This window comes from Populus trichocarpa, chromosome 12 (assembly GCF_000002775.5).
Source record: "Populus trichocarpa isolate Nisqually-1 chromosome 12, P.trichocarpa_v4.1, whole genome shotgun sequence".
Lineage (NCBI taxonomy): Eukaryota > Viridiplantae > Streptophyta > Magnoliopsida > Malpighiales > Salicaceae > Populus > Populus trichocarpa.
The window spans coordinates 11,291,390-11,315,425 of record NC_037296.2 but is presented as its reverse complement, the minus strand read 5'-3'; the positions used below and the strand labels follow the sequence as shown (position 1 = coordinate 11,315,425).

The 24,036-nt window shown below is 34.1% G+C and overlaps 2 protein-coding genes across 10 annotated transcripts; one reads left to right on the top strand and one right to left on the bottom strand.

Annotated features, from left to right (window-relative positions):
• The first annotated feature begins 925 nt into the window (after nt 1-925).
• LOC7458066 (high affinity nitrate transporter 2.5) lies at nt 926-21,052 on the top strand. The gene is made up of 2 exons (XM_002318644.4): nt 926-2,076; nt 20,487-21,052. The coding sequence occupies exons 1-2, from the start codon at nt 926-928 to the stop codon at nt 20,860-20,862; spliced, it is 1,527 nt and encodes a 508-aa protein (XP_002318680.3). The 3' UTR covers nt 20,863-21,052.
• LOC112323509 (uncharacterized) lies at nt 1,411-22,764 on the bottom strand. 9 transcript variants are annotated; one of them, XR_008056864.1, is made up of 4 exons: nt 22,334-22,764; nt 21,902-22,131; nt 1,720-2,113; nt 1,411-1,555 (listed from the first exon to the last, which is right to left on the bottom strand). XR_008056864.1 is itself a non-coding variant. In XM_052445720.1 (4 exons), exons 1-4 carry the CDS (start codon nt 22,470-22,472, stop codon nt 2,042-2,044), a joined length of 348 nt encoding a protein of 115 aa, XP_052301680.1. In that variant the 5' UTR covers nt 22,473-22,764; the 3' UTR covers nt 1,975-2,041. The 9 variants fall into 9 exon arrangements, 4 of the variants coding, with proteins under 4 accessions (XP_052301680.1, XP_052301681.1, XP_052301682.1 ...); XR_008056863.1 differs by having other exon boundaries at nt 1,508-1,643; XM_052445720.1 differs by lacking the exon at nt 1,411-1,555 and having other exon boundaries at nt 1,975-2,113; nt 21,902-21,957; nt 22,051-22,131.
• Nucleotides 22,765-24,036: the final 1,272 nt, after the last annotated feature.

Below are 24,036 nucleotides of genomic sequence, written 5' to 3'. Positions count from 1 at the left end.
AACTTATTAGTGCATATTTTACAGTAATAAAATTCTTCTGAAATGACCAAACGACGCTGACTGATTGATCTATCATAGAATATTCCAGTTCATATAATTAATAACACTGAAGAAACACAGAATTAAACAAACTTGTTAGCGTATATTTTACAGTAAAAAAATTCTGAAATGACTAAACAACCTTAACCGTCCCAGATCTTCTGTTGTATTATATCATCCCTAGAAAGGATTGAGTCACGTTTTGGAATCCATTGAAAACCATTGAAGGATGAGCAAGAACAGATATCCCACATTTCTTAAGGAGGTATAGTGATTGGAAGTAATTAATTTTATAATTTTATAATATGATAACTGAGTATTCACGGAATCAAATAAAATTGTTCATGCATACATCACGGTGCATTTCACTTAGTTGGCGGTCAGATGTTCTTTTCAATAGAGAGCCACTGCAAACCATGGAAGGATGAGCACCGGTAGGTTCAGGACAAATTTGTACTTCTACTCTTATTCCGGAAAGAAAATTTAAAGAAAGAATCTCTTACAAAGTCGATGAATGTGATTCCTTAAGTCTTTCTTCCTTTCTATGTTCGCTCACTTTCCAAAACCCCCTAGTCAGCACTTAGTAATAGTATTACTTGTTCCTTGACATCTGTTTCCATTGGCAGATGATCCCTTGGTCCTTTTCACAGCTTTGAATTGTATGCTTTCTAACTTCAACGTCCTTTTGTAGACAGGCACGGCAAAATTCCAAATGGGACTCGGCGGAAGTTTAGAGCTCTATGTTCCAAACCTTGCTTTTCTTACCTCCGAAGAGCCAGAAGATTCTATATGATAAGCTCACCACGGGAACCAGTTATTTCTTTCCTGAACAAAGGGAAACTAGGAGCATCTCACTATCTTTGCAACTTCTCTAATAGACAAGAAGATGGAGATAAAAGGGAAAGCCACCGAGAAGGAATCTCAGTCTCCAAAGTTCACTCTTCCGGTGGACTCAGAGCACAAGGCAACAGAGTTCCGTTTGTTCTCAGTAGCTGCTCCCCACATGCGGGCATTCCATCTGTCTTGGGTTTCTTTCTTTGCTTGTTTTGTCTCTACTTTTGCTGCTCCACCCCTTCTTCCTATCATACGTGACAACCTCAACCTCACTGCCACTGACATCGGAAATGCAGGCATTGCATCAGTGTCTGGTGCAGCATTTGCTAGAATTGCTTTGGGGACTGCTTGTGACCTTTTCGGACCCCGTCTTGCCTCTGCCTCATTGATCCTCCTCACTGCACCGGCAGTTTACTTCACTTCCATTGCCTCATCTCCTACTTCTTTTCTCCTCGTACGTTTTTTCACAGGTTTCTCTCTGGCCACTTTTGTCTCAACTCAATTCTGGATGAGCTCTATGTTTTCTGCCCGAGTAGTCGGCACGGCTAACGGTGTTGCAGCAGGTTGGGGTAACCTTGGTGGTGGGGCAACACAACTAATCATGCCCCTTGTGTTTGGGCTCATCCGTGACATTGGAGTACTCAAGTTTACAGCCTGGAGAATTGCGTTTTTCATTCCTGCCCTGTTTCAGACACTATCAGCATTTGCAGTGTTGATCTTTGGAAAGGACTTGCCTGATGGAAACTTCAGGCCGCTGCAGAAAGCAGGGGCTAAACCAAAAGATAAACTATCAAACGTCTTCTATCATGGAATCACAAATTACAGAGGGTGGATCCTGGCACTCACTTACGGGTATTGTTTTGGAGTAGAGCTGACAGTAGACAACATTATTGCGGAATACTTCTATGACAGATTTGACCTCAAACTCCATACAGCAGGAATCATTGCAGCAAGTTTTGGTCTAGCAAACATAGTTTCTCGACCAGCTGGAGGATTGATCTCAGATGCAGTGGCAAAGAGGTTTGGGATGAGGGGTAGGTTGTGGGCTTTGTGGATAGTGCAAACCTTGGGAGGTGTGTTCTGCATCCTTCTTGGACGAGTTGAATCTTTAGGCGCATCTATTTTGGTAATGATTGTGTTCTCTTTCTTCTGCCAAGCAGCATGCGGACTAACCTTTGGGGTGGTGCCGTTTGTCTCTCGAAGGTAAGATTTCTTCCATGCTTGTTAGCACCAATATTATCTGCCGCCCAAGTAAACACCATAAGTTTTAGTTTTAGGAGTTCAGAGTCTTCTAACTGTTAGAAAGCATACGATTTAACTAAATAGACAAGGTATGGTTACCTTCACAAGAGCAAAAAGTTTTTTCACGGCAAAGCTTAGAATTAGCATAGTGTAAATTTCACCAGATCATAAAAACATGACATCTACAATATTACTCTATGTTCAGGCCTCACGTATTCAGTTACTCAATACTCACTAATGAATTCATTCAATAACAAGATGACATAGCCATCGGAGAAGAATAAAAAAGTTTGTTATATGTCGAAATATCTTTAATATTCTAAAAATATTTAATTTTATTTATTCATATCTCACTTGTTAAAAAACTATTAAAATCTTTTATATAAAAAAACACTAGAAAACCCTTACAATACTATAACGACACGAGAATTCCATCGAAAATTCTCATGTAACTTTCACATTTCTAATCATTAAATATAAGTAAAACGTGGTAATTTTTATTTTAGAAACTTTCAAACATTTTGGATGAACTTGTTTATCAATATAATTAATTTTTCATTCTATGAAAGATTCATTTTCTTTCATTACTAATTTTAATTGCATTTTCCAATCATTCATACCTTTATTTTTCTTCGTTAACGAATTTCAACAGGGTATTTAATGTTAATTTTAGAAGGTCATTCTCTTTTATTTCATTCTTTTTTCAGAACATAGTACAATCAATTATCTATAGAGAAACGATTGTTGACGTTATTCTATACAACAAAATCTCTACTGTGAAAATTAAGGTTGTCCCCTGACGTGTGGGATTTCCTTTTCCAATACTTTCTATAACTCCTCTATTTTAGCAGCTCACACCAACACTCCCCCTCAAGTTGGTGCATATATATCTCTTATGCCCAACTTGTCAAGTGAGTCGTAGAAGTTCCTTGTGGACACTGCCTTTGTGAGTATATCTGCCAACTGGTCTTCTGATTTAACAAATGGGCACCGAATAATTTTTTGTCAAGGTTCTGCTTGATAGAATGTCGATCCACCTCAATGTGCTTGGTTCGATCATGCTGGACAGGATGGGAGATGTCAATGGCTGCCTTATTATCACAAAACAAGTTCATTTCAAAGCTCGGAGTAAAGCCAATATTCATGAGCAGCCTTCTGAGCCAAAGAAGTTCACAAAGACCCTTAGCCATCCCTCGAAATTCAGCTTCAGCGCTTGATAATGCCACTACTTTTTGCTTCTTGGTTCTCCATGTGACGAGGTTGCCTCTTACGAATGTAAAGTAGCCTGATGTGGATTTCCTGTCAGAAACATTTCCTGCCCAGTCAGTGTTTGTGTAGCCATCAACATTCAACTGATTATTTTTTAAGAACATAAGTCCTTTTCCAGGGGAGGACTTCAAGTAACGTAAAATCCGAGTTACAACATCCATATGGTCTTCACTAAGACGGTGCATGAACTGACTTACTACACTTATTGCGTAGGCAATATCTGGACGAGTATGAGATAAATAGATAAGCTTACCAACTAGCCGTTGATACCTTTCTTTGTTCGCTGGCACCTAATCTGTATATTCACCAAGTTTATGATTTTGAATAATAGGAGTATCGGCTGGTTTACACTCCAGCAATCCTACTTCTGATAGCAAGTCTAGTACATATTTTCTTTGAGAAAGAAATATGCCTTGTCTTGACCTGGCTGTTTCAATCCCAATAAAATACTTCAGCCCTCCTAGGTTCTTCATTTCAAATTCGGTTGCCAGTTGCTCTTGGAGTTTAGATATTTCTTCTGCATCATCCCCTGTAACAATCATGTCATCTACATAGACTATTAAAGTTGTCACCTTTCCCAATCAATGTTTTAGGAAGAGTGTATGATCTGAATTGCTTTGCTGAAAGCCATATTTCCCTATAGCCGAACTAAACCGACCAAACCATACACGGGGTGATTGTTTTAATCCGTACAATGCTTGTTGTAGCTTGCATGCCATTTTTTCCTTTGAGGAAGACGGATATCCTGAAGGAATTTCCATGTAAACCTCCTCCTTGAGATCACCATGCAGGAAGGCATTTTTTTACGTTAAGTTGGTGCAATGGCTAATCTAAATTTGCTGCAAGAGAGAGTAAAACTCTAACAGTATTTAGTTTGGTTACCGGTGAGAAAGTTTCATGATAGTCTATTTCACATGTCTGTGTATACTCCTTTGCCACCAGCCTTGCCTTGTGTCGATCGATGGACCCATCCGCTTTGTATTTTATGGAGAAAATCCATTTGCACCCCACTGTTTTCTTTCCTTTAGGTAATGCCACTAGTGCCCATGTTTTGTTTTTTGTAAGGCCTCAAATTCTTCCCTTATAGCTTTAGTCCAGTTTGGATCTATCAAGGCTTCTTCAACGTTGCTGGGAATATTACACGAGGAAAGTGTATGTGTGAATGCTCTGAGAGGTTTGGATAACCTTTGAGTAGACACATAGTTGGCTATTGGGTACTTAGATCATCTGTCTTCTATGTTTGGAGAGTATCTGTTTGGTGGCTTGCCCCTATTATTTCTGAAAGGTAGAATATAACCAGTAGAAGTATCCATGGTATTAGTGTGTAAAGGTGTTGTAGGAGAGCTTACCTCAAGGATGCTCTCAGAAGGAGGGTTGTCGGGGTCAAATACTAAGAGGTGGGGAACTTCATCTACAGATTCTGCATTTATCGATGAAACGAGCTCAGCTCTTGGATTTATATCAACTTTTGAAATGTTCTGACCATTCAGTTCAATTCTGTTATCTCCATCATTCATCGGTGATGGGCTGTTTGGACTGTTTCCAACATCCAGTCATTCACCACCCAGTAAGTGTTGTTGATTGTCCAACCAATTTTGCTCTTCATCTTGGAGCTCCCCCTAAAGAGTGGAATTGGATGCTGGTGAGGGAAAAATGGTGTTAGACTCTAAAAAAGTGACATCCATGGTAATGTAGGTGTGTTTGGTGTTAGGATCAAGGCAGTGATACCTTTTTTTATGTACACCATATCCCAGGAATAGGCATCATACTGCACATGGATCCAACTTAGTTCTTTGATTCTTATGGAGGTGCACAAATGCAACACAACCAAAAATACGAGGAGGAATCATCAACACAGTGGGTAATGGGACATGGTTAAACATAACCTTCAAGGGAGTCTGAAATGTTAAAACTTTTGTTGGCATACAATTCAGTAAATACACACCCGTAGCGACAACATCATCCCAATAGTGTCTCAGCATATGTGCCCCGATTAGTGAAACACGTGCAGTTTCTAATATGTGCCGGTTCTTCCTTTCAACAATACCATTTGTTGTGGTATCTAAGAACACGAGGTCTCATGGAGAAGGCCATGAGTTTGAAAGTATGCTTGAAATTGTTGATTAACATACTCCCCTCCATTGTCAGACCAAAGGGTCTAAATGTTAGCAGAAAATTGTGTCTGAACCATGATATGAAAGGATTTTGAACACACCAAATACTTTTTTTTGTGTTTCAGTAAATACAACCATGTCATTCGAGTGCAATCATCAACAAAAGTCACGAACCAACGATGCCAGAGGATGTAGTTACTGGGAAGGTCCCCACACATCAGAGTGTATTAATACAAAAGGAATTTCACTTTTATTCATGCTCACAGGATAAGAGACCATATGGCTCTTGGCTAAAATGCAAGTATTACACTTAAAATCTGAGTGCATTGCATTGGAAAATATATCTGGAAATAAGTGCTTCAAATAACCAATTGAAGGATGTCCTAAGCAATGGTGCCACAACTGAATCTGCCTTTCATTATTACTAATCGCATGTTGCATGTGATAGGCTTTGTTTGGACTCAGGTCATCCATATAGTATAATCCCTCCTTTTTAGTACCACGCCTAATTATCTCCTTGGTGAGAATATCCTAAAGGAGACAAAAAGTAGAGTATATTAATACCACACAATTGAGATCAACGGTAACTTGGCTTACAGACATTAGTTTATGGGAAAGAGAAGAAACAAGTAATGTATGAGATAATGATAAAGAAGGAGATAGGATCACGGTTCCAGCCACTGTAACAGGACAAGTGACCCCATTGGCAGTAGCAATATGACTTCATCTTGGCGGGGTTGTTTGAGAGAAATCATTGGAGTTAAATATCATGTGATCTGTAGCTCTAGAGTTGAGAATCCATTTTTCATCATCATTATGAGTAGAGTTATGGAGTGCGTTACTGTTGTTACCTAGATTATGTGTGTTGTTTACTTGGGAGGTGAGGGATAGTGATGGTTCCCCTATGACCACCACAGCTCTCCCTATGCTGCCATCAATAATAGGAGTCTCTTGTTTCTTCCTTGCCTGAAGATCATACCACCAATCTAGGTATCCATATAATTTGAAGCAGGTTTCACGAGTATGTTTGGCATTGCCACAGTGGGTGTATTTCATTCCATCTGATAAAGCCTTAGTTTTGGAGGATGGATTTGATTTTCCATTGCTTAGAGAGGGAAAACCTGTTTTCAGTTGTGTATGATAGTAGTCTGCCTTGGTCCCTTTGGATGTCATAACCATTCCAGGAGCAATCTTTGTACCTGATGTCATTACCATATGTATGACATCTTCCCATCTGACATGAGCGTGAGCCTTCTCAACTATAGGGAATGGCTTTTGTTGGAGCACATCACTCCGAGTCTTATCAAGCCGGTCATCTAATCCATCAAGGAAGGTATAAACTCGATCTTCCTGATCTTCCTGTAGGATTGAATTATATTTCTGAATGTCACCGGCACATTCCATTGGGTTGGGACGTTGAAAATCAATTTCTCGTCATAAGCCTTAAAGATCATTGTAGTATTTTGCAATGGATCCACCAGCTTGTTTCATGCGAGTCACACGATGGCAGAGGTCATAACCTTGAGACGTATCTGTCCCATCAAAATAGGTTATAGCAGCAGAATCCCAAATCTGTTTTGCAGTTGGGAAAAGAATGAAGTTAGCGATCAAGGAAGGGTCCAATGAATTAATCAACCATCCCTTTACGATGGCATTTTCAGTTTGTTATCTCCTGAATGATGGATCGGCTTCTGGAGGCTTAGGAGAGTTTCCATTAATATATCCCAACTTGTCTTTGCCAGAGATATACATCTTTGTAACTTTGGACCATAAGGCAAAATTAGAGCCATCTAACTTGATGCCGATTGGAGTTGTCGAAGAATCAACAGGTGGTGAGTGTGGTGAGGTCTGGGATCTGGAAATGACTTCAGTCATCTTGGTCGTCAGGCTAGTAAGAATTGATTCGATCTAGGGGATGAGTTGTTGTGTCAGGTCAGTTGATTTCGCCATGGAATCCAACCGGTTTGAGTTCTCTTCTGATTACTGGGTAGGTTGAGCAGAGGTTCTAAGAACCAGTTTTGATACCATGTTAACTTTAGAAGGTCGTTCTCTTTTATTTCATTCTTTTTTCAGAACAGAGTACAATCAATTATATATAGAGAAAAGGTTGTTGATGTTATTCTATACAACACAATGTCTACTGCGAAAATTAAGGTTGTCCCCTGACATATGGGATTTCCTTTACATAACAGAATCCTATACTTTCGATAACTCTTCTATTTTAACAGCTCACGCCAACATTTAAGTCATTAAACAAGAACCTTACCCAATTTTCCAATCCACCCTATAACACTTGTAATGACAAAACCCAGAATCTAGACATACATTTTCCCAATTCAATCTCAGAGGTAATTTCCAATGTTCCATATAAGACAATATGCTCAACAATTCATTTGAAAATTCAAGATTTCTATAACACCCTATAGAAATCTATAGGAATTATGTACTTAAATATACAATCCACACCCTATTAAATTTCACTTATGTACTTAAATATACAATCCACACCTTATTTGGTGAAATTACATTTTAAGTCTACTTGTAGCATTATACAATGAATTTATCAAATTATACCTCAATAAGATAAAAGGAAACAGGATGTAATTTTTGGAACTACGACGATAAACATGAAATACCTACAAGCACATATAATTTTTAATTTTATCAACTCAACAATTTTATAATTAACTAGACTAGTATTTTTGAAAGCATCATAAATAAACTTCACATTATCAATACTTTTTTAGTCACTTTTATCTATTTTATACATTCAACATATTTCATTTCCATTCGCCCAATTCAATTCAATATCTCTTTTGAAATATTATAATTCTCGTACCTTTTCTTAACATATAGATTCTTTCAAGATCCTTTTCATACGCACTATTCTTTCAATTCGTTTATTCTTCAAGAGAATTACCTCATCATTTCCATGATTAGACATAGATTGCCACAATAATAAGATCATTAGGCCACCATGGTAACTGTAATTCCTATATTATAATTTAGTTATGTTGTCATTCATTTTTACACAACAATTGACTCTCAAGAAATAATTTAAATCATGGTTCCTTTTATTTTTAGATTAATGATTAATGTGGGTGTCCGGGCCAGCTTGCGCGCACCTCGACTAATCCCACAGGCCCTGAAGTTAACGATCATTTAAGCCTCCAGTGGCCTTGAGGTTTGTGGGACTCGAACCGGTAACCTCTAGGGAGAAAACTCAAGGTCAAATGATGGTTCCTTAATCCATGATTCATGTTTAATCTCTAAGGTTCATTAGTCCATTAAACACACATTTTTCATGCTTCAATTTATGCTGAGTTCATCACTTTATTCAACAATCACAATTCATTCCTCCTCTTTACCATTGGCCTATTAATCAAATCATTGCTGGAAATTCTTCGTTCAGTTCAAGAAGAATGTATATATTATTTCAAGGAACAACTTATTATTCAAATCCAAATGATCGTTTCATTACATGATTCTCGAACACAATCATGTAGAGCTTACATAAGCTATGTAAGAACTTTTCTCCTAATCAATTGACCATGATCATCCTCTAGCCATATTCAACAATGATCAATTAACCATCATCCCTAATCGATCATGAAACATCAGTCAAGATCAATCACCCAATGTAAAGAATTCTTCTCACAATATTATTTGTGTAAAATGTATTAGACAATATTCCTTTACACATAAATAAGCATCAATATTTAATATTTCCAAAGGCATTACTAAAATGATTTAACAAGCACATGACATCATCACCTAGCGCAACCAAGACATGCTAGTTATGCATTTTCAATTTCCATACATCATCATCACCTTAATCACATGGTTACTCCTCGTAAAAGTTTTACATCCTTAGGACATTTAATTTCCTATTTGGTGTCTATACCATTACACCTTCCATTCTGTAGATTATTGATCTTTTAACTGCTATATAGATTAATCATGCTTGTTCATTAATTCATGTACTTTCAACTATTAAGTAATAAGAGTTTTCACGACATCACACTCGATTTTTCTATCATTAATATAGCCTCATCATTATTTAACAAAATCAATTCATATCATCCATGTGTTTCTAACTTCGTATGTATCATGGTCATTTTTATTATATTACTACCATTCATAAAAATCATTTTTCTTAGGACAACTTAAGTTTCTTTTCGTCACCTACGTCAATATCTTAAGACTAAACAACAATACTTATATCTCTTGGTTATCTACCGTTTTAATAATTAAGTATTACAATTCATTTCCTTTAGTCCTTCAAGTTGTTCTTTTCCCTTAGTCACCATCTGTTTAGTTACTAAGTAACAACTCATGCCATATTCATAGCTGCTAGTCTTACTTTCACAAAGTATCAAGTATCATTTCATGCATTGTCCTTAGATACCAACACCTCGGTCACTAAGAATTAATCCATATCATACCCTTAGTTAGCAATACCACAATCATTAAGTATCATTTTATATTTTATCCTTAGTCACTGATACTACAATCACTGAGTATCGTTCATTTCTTATCCTTAGTCATCGATACTACGGTTACTAAGTATCCTTTTGTGTCTTATCCTAAGTCACCGATACTATAGTCACTAAATATCGTTCCTTTCTTATCCTCAGTCACCAATACTACGGTCACTAAGTATCATTCCATATCTCATACTTAGTAACCGATATGTATTGTTCATTTCTTATCCTTAGTCACCGACACTATAGTCACTAACTATCGTTCATTTCTTATCCATAGTCATCAATACTACGGTCACTAAGTATAATCCATACTTTTCACCTACCTAATTTAATTGTTTCATCATATTTCTCATGCACAATCTCATTCCATTCCAAACATTTAGCATATCCATGCAATCCACATCCATTGTCTCATTGTTTCCAATTAAAACTCACAATCATATTTACATACAGTTTCATTGTATCTAATTCAATTCATAATCATATTAGCACATAATCTTATCATATCCAATTCAATTCATAAAAACATTAGTACACAATTTCATCGAACACAATACCAATTCGCAATTACATCATAACACTACTATAGTTAAAATATACCGATACGACAAGTATATGAGATGCAGTATAGCTAATAGGTCCTCTCTCTAATCATCTTCATGATGAATTCTCAACTCCCTTTCTTGAACTAAGAAGGAGTCATTCTTGGCTTCTTGCTTGGTTCAAACAATCCTGAAACATCATTTTCAATTCTAACATTAATACACCAATTCATGGGACCATCACCTTAACTCTAATACCAAAATGTAACATCTCAACTGTTAAACACACTTTTCAAATGACCATGTCAAAAAATTAATAATAACTTGATTTTTAAAATTTTTTTTACAATTCTACCAAAATTGCGACAAATTTTCCCTTAAAACAGAACGTTCCAAGTATTAATATGAGGAACCTAAAAATAAGACAAAAAATAATATAAACAAACCAAGTAAATAATAATAATTCCAACAACAAAGAATTAAAGCAATATCTTAACTTTCATCATTTCTATACTACTATATATCATTTACTTGATAAAATTCATATCAACAACTTAATGTTAATATCAATTTTTGAATTAATATCATTAATCATCTTCACCTTAGTATGATTAATAAAAAAATATATCAATACCACATTACCTAGTATTATTAGCCACCAATCCACTGGTAAGCTAATTAATAAATGTTGATATCAACATACTCGTGTTAATATCATTAGCCTTTTCAATCTCTCTGGAATGACTGATTAATAAATATTGATGTAAATATCTTTATACTGACATCATTATCCTTCCTTATTATCCGGGAATGACTAATCAATAATGACGATGTCAATATCCTCGTATTGACATCATTTTCCTTTCTTATTATCCAGGAACGATTAATCAATAAATGTTGATGTCAAAAAACCATTGACATCATTAGCCTCCATCCTCGAAACAACTAGTTAAATCACAAATTCTTATTTTTATTCCACCGATTTAATTACTTCTATAACAAGTCAGATCAACAACAATTAATTTAAAAATTCTACCAATATAATACATGATTAGGAATAGGTGTTAAGCACCTACTTGCTACTCGTGAAGCCTAAGCACTTATCCTCGCCTGCAATCGAGCTACTGAGGCATCCCCTATCAATACAGGATTATTTCGTCACCACAACATTTTGTAACTTCATTTCTATATCATAATTTCTATTATGATTCGCTATAAATCACATTCAATTATTTCTTATTTCTTTTCTTTTCCCAATTTCCCAATTTTCCTCAATCCATTCTAATTACATATAATTAATAACATAAATTTATTAACAATTTCTACAATTAACCCAACTCCTCATAAATGAAATCCATGCATTCCTTCCAATTTTTATGCAATTTCATTTAATTTTCATGCATTAAATAATTCAATTAACCCATTTAAATACAAATTTCATAACATTAAAATCAATAAAATTCTCTCTTAAATACAATTCTCTCCTAATTCAAGCATAAGAACATATTCAATTTTCTTCATTTTCTTTCTATTAACACTAAACCAATTAAATCCACATGAACACCAATTATATCAAAAACTTCATCAATATTATTTTCACTTATTAAACTCAATTTATCACAATTATAAACCCTAACTATCACACCTCGAATCTCATAAAAAAAAACACAATTATTCTTAGTAAAAAGGATTCTCACCTTCAAATCACAAATAATCAAGAAGAATTTGTAAGAGGAACAAGTTTTTCATCCACTTTTATCTCTTCCTCTTTCCCTCCTTGTTTTCGTGACTATCACTCTCTCAAATCCATTTCTTTTCACTTCCCCTCACTTGATTTCTCTTGATTTTGTGTTTAGGATATTTATCTCTCACAAATTTGGAAAGTTTCCCTTTAATTTCTTATTTTTTTCCTAAGGTTTTCTAAGATCTCTTAAGCTTCTCTCTTATTCTTTTTTCCTCCTTGTATAGCCGACCATGAGCCATGTATTTATAAATAACAATTTCAAAAATTCTCATTAGATCCTTTCTTTGTAACCTTTCGAGTTTACTAGGTAATTTATCTTATTTTCCATTACTCGTTTATATGAAACTAAGCTAAGCTATTTTGAATTTCACCAAATTACATTTCAATATTTTGTTCTCCATGTAACTCATTTACATTCAATTTTTTTATTCGCATTCCTTTTAGGTTATTTTTTGTATTTTCTTTTTAAAAAAATAGTATCTAAACTTTTTATTCCAAATTTTCCTATTCATTATCATTCTCTTAGTGTAAACATTTATTTACACCCTCATCATAACATTTTTATCACTAGCCTGATGATTTTTTTTTCTCCAGGGGTTTACAAACATCCTTTTATATGAGAGCCCCATTGTGTATCCCTAACACAACACTTTTATAAAGACTGCCTTATCGTGAATACCTAACACAACACTTGTGTGCAGGTCACCCCACCATGGATCCCACCACCAAGATTTCTAATAACAGTAGATGACGTAAAAAAAAACAATAAACTAGTTTCTAGACATCTTTTCCAGAAATGAGCCTCCTTATCCTCTTCTTACACAAACACGTCCTCTTGTGCGACCTTATCCATCCATGGTTATTCAACAACACACAACAACTAACTACCAGGAATGATTGAGCTCTGATATACGTCCTCTACAACCTCTAACCAAAATCATCAAGAATCGTTGGGCTCTAATATTATGTTACGTAGACGAGAGCAGAGGATAACAAGATTTATTACAAATCAAAACCCTTCAAGACTAAGAACACCATAACAGTTAAAGGACTCTCGAAATACTTAATTTTATTCATTCATGTTTCACTTGTCAGAAGGCTATTGCAACCTTTTATATAGAAAAAACTAGAAAATCTTAGTAATATTAAATATGAAAAATAAAATAGAAAAACTAATCCTTTTAAATAGGAAAAAAAAACTTAAAAAATCATAATAATATATAATAGAAAAAAAAAATAACTGCTAGTGACCCTATGGTTTATTGGAAAACAATAAAAGTATAATTCCAAGGTCATTTTCAACTTGGAAATACATGGCTACCCACACAGACATATAAATTGTTCTCGTATATTTGTATTGTTGAGTTATGGCTTAAATTGGTAAGTTGGTTTAGGTTAGATTGGCAGTTTCATGGTGTGGTGTCCTAAACAAGAATGAAATGTGTTGATACATTTTGTTTAGGAAAATGACTTTTTTGTTGAAGTTGGACTTCAAGTATTTTTCTAATAAAATGATTCTTTTTCTAATGAATAATCGTGATGCTCGTATAAATAGCATATGTAGTGGCTAGTTTTTGTGTGCCTCCAACATTGATGGTGTGGTGGCAACCAAAAAGTAGTGCAATACTAAGAATTAGTGTGGTATTTTCTTGTGAGTGATTTTTTGGTGTAATTCAAGTTTTGGATAATGAAATGTTTATGTGCATGGTTAATTTGTTCCTGTAAACCCAAATATTTGATAATGATGTTTTGTAAAGTAGGCTATGTTGAATTACGTTATATTTCATGTCCCTTTTATTTTGTGTAATTATTTGATTTGCTTAGGTTTTGCACAACAACTGGTATAAAAGTCTTGGTCTATCATAACAATTAGTATCATAACTTATATTGAGGTTGATTGAATTCTTGTGCAAAATAATTGAAGATAGTGAGGACACAAATGCATGTGATGAAATTTAAAATCAAATTGTTTGACGGGAAAAACAATTCCATTCTTTAGCAAAGCACGATGAATGATGTTTTAACAGCTCAAGGACTTGATATTACTCTTGAAAATACTAAACCTAAACAATTAAAGGACGTTGATTTGAACTTAGTTCAAAAAAATACAGTGAATCATGTCTGATTGGCTTTGGTTTCAAAGATTAAGTACAATGTCCTAGGCAAGTCGAAGTCTAGAGACATATGGGAAAAATTGAAGTATTTATGCTTCTATGCCATTGACTAATCATTTTCTTTTAAAATTAGATTTGTACTCCTTGAGGATGGATAAAGGAATGAGTGTGCACAACCATCTTTCATAATTTAATAGGTTGATAATGCAAGTAGTTAATGCTAGAGAAAAGATTGAGGATGCGAAGCAAGCTCTCCTTCTATTATTGTCTTTGCACAAGTCATACAAGTCATTGGTACAAAAAATACTAGTTGGAAGGCCAACTTTGGGTTTGAATAATATGACTACAATTTAACTAGAGAATGATATGTTTTGAAAGTAGAAAGTACTAGTGCTGATAAGGAATTGGTTGTGAAAAGTTACCCTCGAAAACAAGATTATGATCACCATGGTATGGATATGGCACAAAGAGGTAGACTTGATGGTCAAATTCTAGACCTAGAGTGGATTACAATAATAGGGAATGCTTTTATTGTCATGGAAAATGTCATATCGCATACCGTTGTGAGAAGATGAAAGTCTACATAGAACAGTTGAAACTAAGTCGCAAAATGTCTAGAGATGTTGCAATTGTCATGGTTGGTAGATGAGAGCAATGATAATGATGTTCTCATGGTTCAAGTTGTTTTTCTAAGATTATTTAGAAATGGATAAAGGAATGTGAAAAAGTGCAAGGAAGAAGAAATAAGAGAGAGAATGTGAGATGAAGTGACAACAAATATTAGTTCATTTCATTTTAGCACCAACCTACATTACATTATATATATAAGAAAAAAGTATAAGATTACTATACTACCATTGACTCCACACTATAATTAATAACCGCTCCTAATAAATCATAAATATCTCTCATGTCCATCTCGAATGTAATAGTGTGAAACACGTAAACACATCAGCTAATTGTTCTTCAGTTTTTACAAATAGGATACAAATAATCTTCTCATTCAACTTCTCTTTAATAAAGTGTCTATCAACCTCAAAATACTTCATTCAATCATATTGAACCGGATCATAGCAATGTTGATGGATGTTTTATTATCACAAAACGACGACATTGGACCATCAATAATTATTCCTAGCTCATGCATTAGATTTTTAAACCATAAAAGTTCACACATTCCATGTGTCATTGCTCATTATTTCTGGATTAGGCCAAGCCATTACACGCTTTCTACCCCTCTACAAGACCAAATTACCACCAATAAAAGCACAATATCTAGATGTGGATCTCCTACCACCTAGTAATCCAGCCCGGTCAACATCAATAAAAGCTTTTACCTTCAAGTGTCCATTATTGAAGAACAAAAAACCTTTGCTCGAAGCATAACTAACTAACTAAATAAGCTATATCGGGTCAAGTATGTAATAAATAGTTCAACCTACCAACCAGATTTTAGTATATTTCTTTTTCAACTACTTCACCTTCATAATTGTCAAGGCGATGATTCCCTTCTATAAAGGAATCAACTAACCCAAAACTCAACATCCTTATTTCTAGTAGATCAAGAATATACTTCATCGGAGAAATAAAAATGCATTTACTTAATCGTGCAACTTCAATTCTTAAGAAGTAATGCATCCTCTCAAGGTTTTTGATTTCAAATTCTTTTGCAAAAGATACTTTTTCAACATATAAACCTTCCTGTGATCATTTATTATCATCATAATATCATCAACATATACAATGAGAATTGTAGTTGTCTTGGTAATTTTTTATGAAAATAATGTGGTCTTCATTTCTTTGTGTGTACCTAAATCTACCAACTACGTTGTTGAATCTATCAAACCATGCATAGAGAGATTTCTTAAAGTCATATAAAGTTTTCCTCAACTTCCACACCTTGCCCTTTGTCTTCTCACGAGACAAACCTGAAGGAATTTTCAAGTACATTTTTTTCCTACAAGTTACCATATAGAAAAGCATTTGTCATATCTAATTGTTGCAAGTCCAATCATAGTTTTGTTGCAATAGATAACAATACCTTGATTGAGTTCATTTTTGCAACATGAGCAAACATTTACTGATAATCAATTCTATATGTTTGATTATATCCCTTAACAACTAGCTTTGCCTTGTACTTATTAATAATTTCATCTTGTTTTTGCTTAATAAAAAAAAACTCATTTATAACCTGTCACTCTCTTTCCACCAGGAAGAGTAGTGAGCTCTCATGTGTTATTTTTCTACAAAGCTCTCATTTCCTCTACCGTAGCTTCTTTTCATCTAAAATTTTCAACAACTTTCATCCAATTATTAGGAATAGACCTATAAGACAAGAAGGATGCAAAAGCTTTATATGAAGGTGATAAACGATCATATGACAAAAAATTAGATCAAGGATATTTAGTGTAACTTCGAACTCCTTTCTAAAAACTATAGGAAGATAATCAATAGAAGGAATAACATTTTCAATGGAAGAGTTAGGAAACTTAATGTTAGGAGTATGTTGTAAGGTTGAATTTGAAGATGGTTCATGGCATGGTATGGTAGATTCATTGACTTCTTTTGTTTTTTTTTCTTGCGAGTATAAACCTGTCAACCTTTCTCTATCTTTCCCTTTCTAGTTTCCCTATCATCATCCTAAACTATTTCTCTCTCCTAGTTCCTCATCACTCCTCAACTTTTACTGAATTTTCATCTTCTTCCTTTATCTTTGCTTGATTTTCTCCCTCCAATTATGGTCTAGAAGAGGAGTAGCGGATACCAAGAACATATCCTCACTCTCATTAACTTCCTTTTTAAAGTGTGAGTTGACAAAATATTACTTATTTTCACGAAAAGTTACATCTATGCTAACAAACATTTTTCTACCTGGAGGATAATAACATTATACTCTTTTTTAGTAGTAAAGTATCCAATAAAACATTTAATGCTTGATGATCCAACTTCCCAATAGCTTGTTGATATCTCGAACAAAACAAACACACCCAAAAGTTTTTGGTGGGACAATGTAGGAACACGTTCCTTATAAGAACTCTATTAGATTTTTGAACTCAAGAACTCTTACTGGTATCCTATTAATGACATATATTGCTATAAGAATTGCATCTCCATAATAGGTTTTAGGAAAATTCCTTGTGAACATGAGAGATTTGGCAACTTCTAGTAAGTGTCTATTCTTTCACTCGGTTACATCATTCTAATCTGGTGTATTTACACAACTAGTCCAATTTTGAATCCAATGTTCCAACATATAGCTTTGAAAAACTTCATCCATGTACTTTGTACCATTATCATTCCTCAAGATCTAAACTTTAGCATTAAACAGTGTAGATCATGTTATCAAACCTCTTAAAGTAAGAAAACACTTCACTTTTATTATGCATCAAATAAACCTAAGTAGTACGACTATATCAATTAATAAAAGTTACAATCCACCTACAAAAGAAAACAATTTGACTAGGACCCCAAAGATCTGAATGAATCAACTTAAAAGGTTTATTACTAGTATTAGTTGAGAAATAAGTAGCACATATATGCTTGGAAAATTTGCAAGTCATAGATAAGGTTTTTGTAGTGCATTGCTTAGATAGTGTTGGAAAAAGCTTTCTTAGAGCTATAAATGATGGATGCCCTAATTAATTATGCCACAATAGTAATTATTGATTAACATCATTAGAAATAGTCATCAACCCATGTTTGAACCCATTTGTGTTTCCTAAACCAACAAAACCAGATTTTAACAAATATAAGCCATCTTCCACTATACCATAGTCAATTTTCTTCTTTGTTTTCAGGTCCTTGAACTCACAATGAGTAAAATAAAATGAGACTTTACACTTTAAAACTTTAGTCTTTTTACTAATAGATAGTAGATTAGAAGAGAACTTGGAAGCATGAAGAACTGAGGTTAAAGATAAAGTAGTATATTGGATTGAACCTTTACCAAAAATAGGAGCTTGGGAACCATCAGTTATATGAACTTTATCTTTACCTGAGTAAGGATTGTAAGATGAAAAAATTTTTGCAAACCAAGTCATATGATCACTAGCTACTGAATCTATAACCCAAGGATCAGGATCAAAAATGGTGGAAGAATTAAAAGCTAAAAGTTATCACTAACATATATGCATGAGCAAAGTTAGATGAACAGGAAATATCAAACTTGGCTTTAAGATGTTTAAAAGCATGTTTGGTATTTCTTCTCAACCTTCTTTTTAGATTAAAAAAAAAAACAGGTTAGGAAGCAATACCAAAAAGGGCCTAAGTGTTTGATCTTTTTCCTTGGACAGAGTTGAGGTGTTTGATTGAATATAAAAAACTGGACTCTTGGCTATCTCTAATACAAGTGCTTGTGATCTAGGAAAACCTATTTTTTCCCACCTCATCCTTTTGAAGTATGTCTCTAGTATGTTTGGTTCGTCCATAATAATCACACTTCAATTGTTCTTTGTTTGTAACCTTGGTTCACTAAGATGTGTAAATCCTCTAAAGTTTTTCTTATTGGAGTCACCTATCATGGTTAACCTCTCATGAATAACAAGATGCAACATTACATTTCTCCTACTTTTCTCTTGTTGAACAAGAGGATATGTTTGCCTCAAGGAAGGGAAAGGTTCTCTCACTAAAACTTGAACTTTAATCTTGTCATATTTAATGTTTAACCCATCTAGAGAGTCATAAACACATTCCTTGTCAATTAGTTTTTGAAACTTTACCGCATTACTAGGACAATCAGCCTAGAAATCCTAGTAGAAGTCAAACTCCTGCCACAAACTACTTAGTTCAATAAAGTATTGAGCTACAAACATATCACATTGCTTGGTTTCATGAATCTTTTTTTATAACTCATAAAAGTGTAGATCATTGCTCAGTACATTTAGCAAGCAACATTCCAGATTTTTAAAGAAGAATCTAATAAAAGATAACCATAAGCAATCAAAATTTGTATGGAGTTGATGAGCAAAGACATGACTAGAGAGTTTTCTAACTCCCATTGATCAAATAGTGAGTCACCAGCTGCTGGTCTCCTTTTCTCCTGTGATGTACCTATACAGTCCACATGCCTTAATAAACAATGAACATGATTGGAAACAAGCTAGATAATTATTTCCATCACTCACACCTCCAACCCGACTCCCACTACTCTCACCAGAGGGGAGACTGGTTTTATTAGCTAAACTTTTCCCTGTCATATTCCCAACACTACAAAGGACTACATATCTTGACCACCACAAAAACCTAACTAGTCACTGACTAATAACCACCCGGCTAATTTAATTACAAATAGTCATTCTCACTTATTCCAATATGCAGACTTTTGGTTCACAAGATTCAAGACAGTTGAAACCAAACACTTTTTCCTACTAAATTAACAGCTCAAATGTTGTGCTGATATCAGCATGTTGTCATTGATGTTGTCAAAAAACAGTTGACTTCCCTTCAAAACAACGTTGATGCTTGAACTCGTTAGATCTGTCTACCAAGTTGTCTGAACAAGAATGGAATGTGTTGATGCATTTTGTTTAGGAAAAGGACTTTTCTTGTTGAAGCTAGACTTGAAGTAGTTTTCTAATAAAAAAAAATTATTTTCCTAAAGAAGAACCTTGTTGCTAGTATAAATAGCATATGTAGTGGCTAGTTTATGTGTGCATCCAATAGAGATGGTGTGTGGTGGCAACCAAAAAGTAGAGCAGTAGTCGAAACCTTTATCCAAAAGAATTAGTTTGGTACTTTCTTGTGAGTAATTTTTTTGGTGTAATTCGGGTTTTGGGTACTGAGGTGTTTGTATGTGATTAATTTGTTCTTGTAAACCCAATATTTGATAGTGAAGTTTTGTGGAGTAGGCTTTGTTAAACCATGTTATATGTCCCTTTATTTTGTGTTATTATTTGGTTTTCTTGGATTTTGCACAGCATGTACTGCATGGAACTAGACAGGAGAGTGAACATTGGTTGACTTCTAATAATACCAGTACCATCATGTTTATTGAATTTCCATCTCTACTAGCAACATCCATGGATCTGCTTGTACAGGTTAATTAAATGCATATCATTTTCTATGAAAATTCTCCTGATTCCATTCTTATATCTTATTTTCAGGTCATTAGGGCTAATATCTGGTATAACTGGAGGTGGTGGAAATCTGGGTGCAGTTCTAACTCAGCTAATTTTTTTCAAAGGATCCAAATACTCAAAAGAAACAGGGATAACGCACATGGGTGTCATGATTATATGCTGCACTTTTCCAATTTGTTTTGTATATTTCCCACAATGGGGTGGAATGTTTTGTGGTCCATCATCTAAAACAGTTGCTACAGAGGAAGAGTACTATTTGTCAGAATGGAGTACGGAGGAGAAGGAGAAAGGCCTACATCAAGCAAGCTTAAAATTTGCGGATAACAGCAGAAGTGAAAGAGGTGGAAGAGCAGATTCTGAAACCAGGCCAGCAGATGAAATCCCATCAGCACATGTCTAGAGCATGCCTCACTTCTCTAGTGTCTGCTAGAAACCCACCAGGCGAGCAAGTAATGTGAATTATGTCTATAATGGTCAAGTTTTAGGCTGCAAGCTCTCAAAACATAAGAAAAGTTAAGCATTGGACATGTACACCTATTGTGATATAGTAAGACCTCATGGTCTGTATGAAAATGATGCTTAATTTCCACAGGAAAGTCATCAGAAGCAATTCTATGGAAAACGTTTACTTTACTTGAGAAAGCCTCAATCAAAGAAGTGTCAACATATGCATGGTAATTATTTCAGAACAATATAACTGCAAATTTTAATTTGGTAATTTGTATAAAACAATGAAGGAGCTAATTATTTATTCCATAGAAGATATTATACATCTGCTCTGTTCAGTAGACTACTAGTATATCTGGTTCAACAGGTCACCCGAACCTTTCATTCTTCATCTTATCAATAACATTTTCATGAACATTCTGGAAAGTTATAAAACCTGGAAAGTCATTATCATCACCTATATCAGGATGTGTTCCATGTAAAAGCAAGATTCTAGCATACGAACCAAACTGGGCAATTAAAAAATATAATATCTTTATGATCATCTGAAAGAACAAGCCTATCAAACCCCATTAATACGAGTTAAAGGAAAAATGCAAGTACCAAGAATCTAATAGGTTATTCTATCAGCAATTAGGTGTTTCTGGTTAACTGATAGCATCAGCTCACTATTACCAAATCTATGGGTACACTGATATTACCCAGAAACATCTTCCTTTAAATGCCAAGAGTTATCAAATGAGATGAAATCCTTCGAAGGGCTGCTCAAGGTGGCATTGCAGATGACCTGGCTAAATTGGGAATGCTCAATGCTTTAACTGGTTTTACGCTCTTCTACTTATATTGGAAAAGGGACTTTCAAACATTTTCCATGTGACTTTCCTTCTCTCACACTTAAATGGGCTATAGCACCAAATCCTTGACCATAGCGAGATAATGCATGCTTCAAGCAATTGAATAGAAAATTCAAGCTTTCAGTCATAGAAGTTTACCATTTTGGATGTGGAGGGTTGATCAGGTAAAGCAGTCATATACTCCCCATCAGCATCTCGATCGGCCAATCTTGGTTCACTTTTTCCAACGGATTTTCTTTGGGGGATATCTTGCATATTTAACTGCTAATTCAGGGAAAGCTCAGCACTTTGTTGTGTTGGAAGAATCATATAAATCGACAAAGAAGCCAAATATCTCACACTTGGACTGTGCAACTTATACCCTTTCCCTGTAAGAAGAAAAGGATTTACAGAAGATAAATAAGTTAACAATCATTCACAGTAAATTCAGTCAGCATATGGAGTGTTTAAAATCATATATGATCAACATGACCACTGCAACCCTAATTAGAAGATGAGCTAAGTAAGAGCAAATTGACACATGAACACAAGAAATTCTATGCTATCTACCTAATAAGGCAAAATCCAAACCTGTTCTAAGCAGTACCAGGTCAGGATGTACTTCACATACTGGAGCAGCTACAAAGCAATGAAAGCTAAAATGTGTAGAAAGGTAAAGCATTGTGGACGGTTTCACCATCCTCCCAACCCTTATGGAACCTTTGACCATTCCCCAGTCCTATAAATCCTGAACAGGGAGATCTTGCACTGGCATTTCCCCATAATGAACTCCTTGACCATTTTCAGCAACCAATTTTCTTCATCCCTTGAAGCACATGGAAAGCAAAAAGGGAAAATAATACTGAGATATAGGAAAGGTAAATAACAAGTCTGCATCAGCCCAAAGTCTGCAATTGGAGGACCACCGTATCCATCTAATAGATTTGGACTCAGAGGATCTCTACAATTTTCTCTTTCATTTTTTGCTTTCCAAAACGGAAAAATAAGTGGTTTATGTTGGTGAAAAAATAGTACTCACTATCTGTATATAAAAATTGTTACTAAAAGCTTTTAATCCCATAGGATTTTTTTTTCCATAGAATACATTTGCCAATAAAAAAATGATTTGAGACAAAAGAGTGCATTTATTTTTTTTATATACAATATAAATATTAGTTTGCCCTTCAAGACACAAAATTTAAATATTATTTATTTTAATTTTATATTATTTAATTTAATTTAATGTTAATATTAATGTTAATATTCTTATTATTATTTTGTAGTTATATACCTATATGAAATATTATTAATGCAAGATGAGAACTTCAATTTTACAAACCTTTACATCCAACAGCTTATTATTTGAATCTTCTTTATCATTATAATCTTAATTTTAAGGTTAATGTCTACATTAAAATTAGATTATATCAATGCTTAGAAATGATGGTGTCTGATGCAAATGAAAGGTATAAAATTGACTTACAACTTAATTCATTCAATGATGCAAAAAGGTTATTCGGCACTGAGGCTGCCAAGACTACAAGGGATAAAAAGAAATCCAGCTAAATGATTGGATTCTTATAAGGATGGATTTCTAGAACTATAAAAATTTGCAATTCGAGTTCTAAGCTTGATTTATAGTTCAAAACATTATTTCGAGACGTTTTTAAATTTATCTCATACATGTTTTTTATTCTTATATTAAAAGTGAATATTGACCTCATACATGTTTTTTATCTTTATATTAAAAATGAATAATAATAAATTATTATCCCTAATAATATTTTGAATATTAACCTTTTTGTAGATTTTTTTTATCCTTATAATAAAAATGAATGATATATTTTCTTGCTAAAAATAAATTTTTAATATTTTTGAAATGTAGACTAAAATCCTTTGAAATTTTACAAACTAAAATTCATGCAATACTTTTTATATATTTAAACATTCAAACATATTTTTTTTAGATGTTTTCTTAATTTTAAGACATGTTCCAATATTTTTTAGGATTTTTGGCCATGATGCAATTTGCAAAAAAACAAAGATTTAATAAAAATATGTTGTGATATTTTTTTAATTTTTATGATATATATTCTAACACATGCCAAAAATTAAAATTCATGCATCACACACATCTTTTTTTACTATTTTACTCACACATCCTTCAATCACATTTACAAGTTACATCACAATCAAACACACAATAAACACATCAACACATGAAGACTAATAAAATCAATCCAAGCTCCAAAATCCACCTTCAAGAACAGATGAATCTGCCAGAATCAACCAAA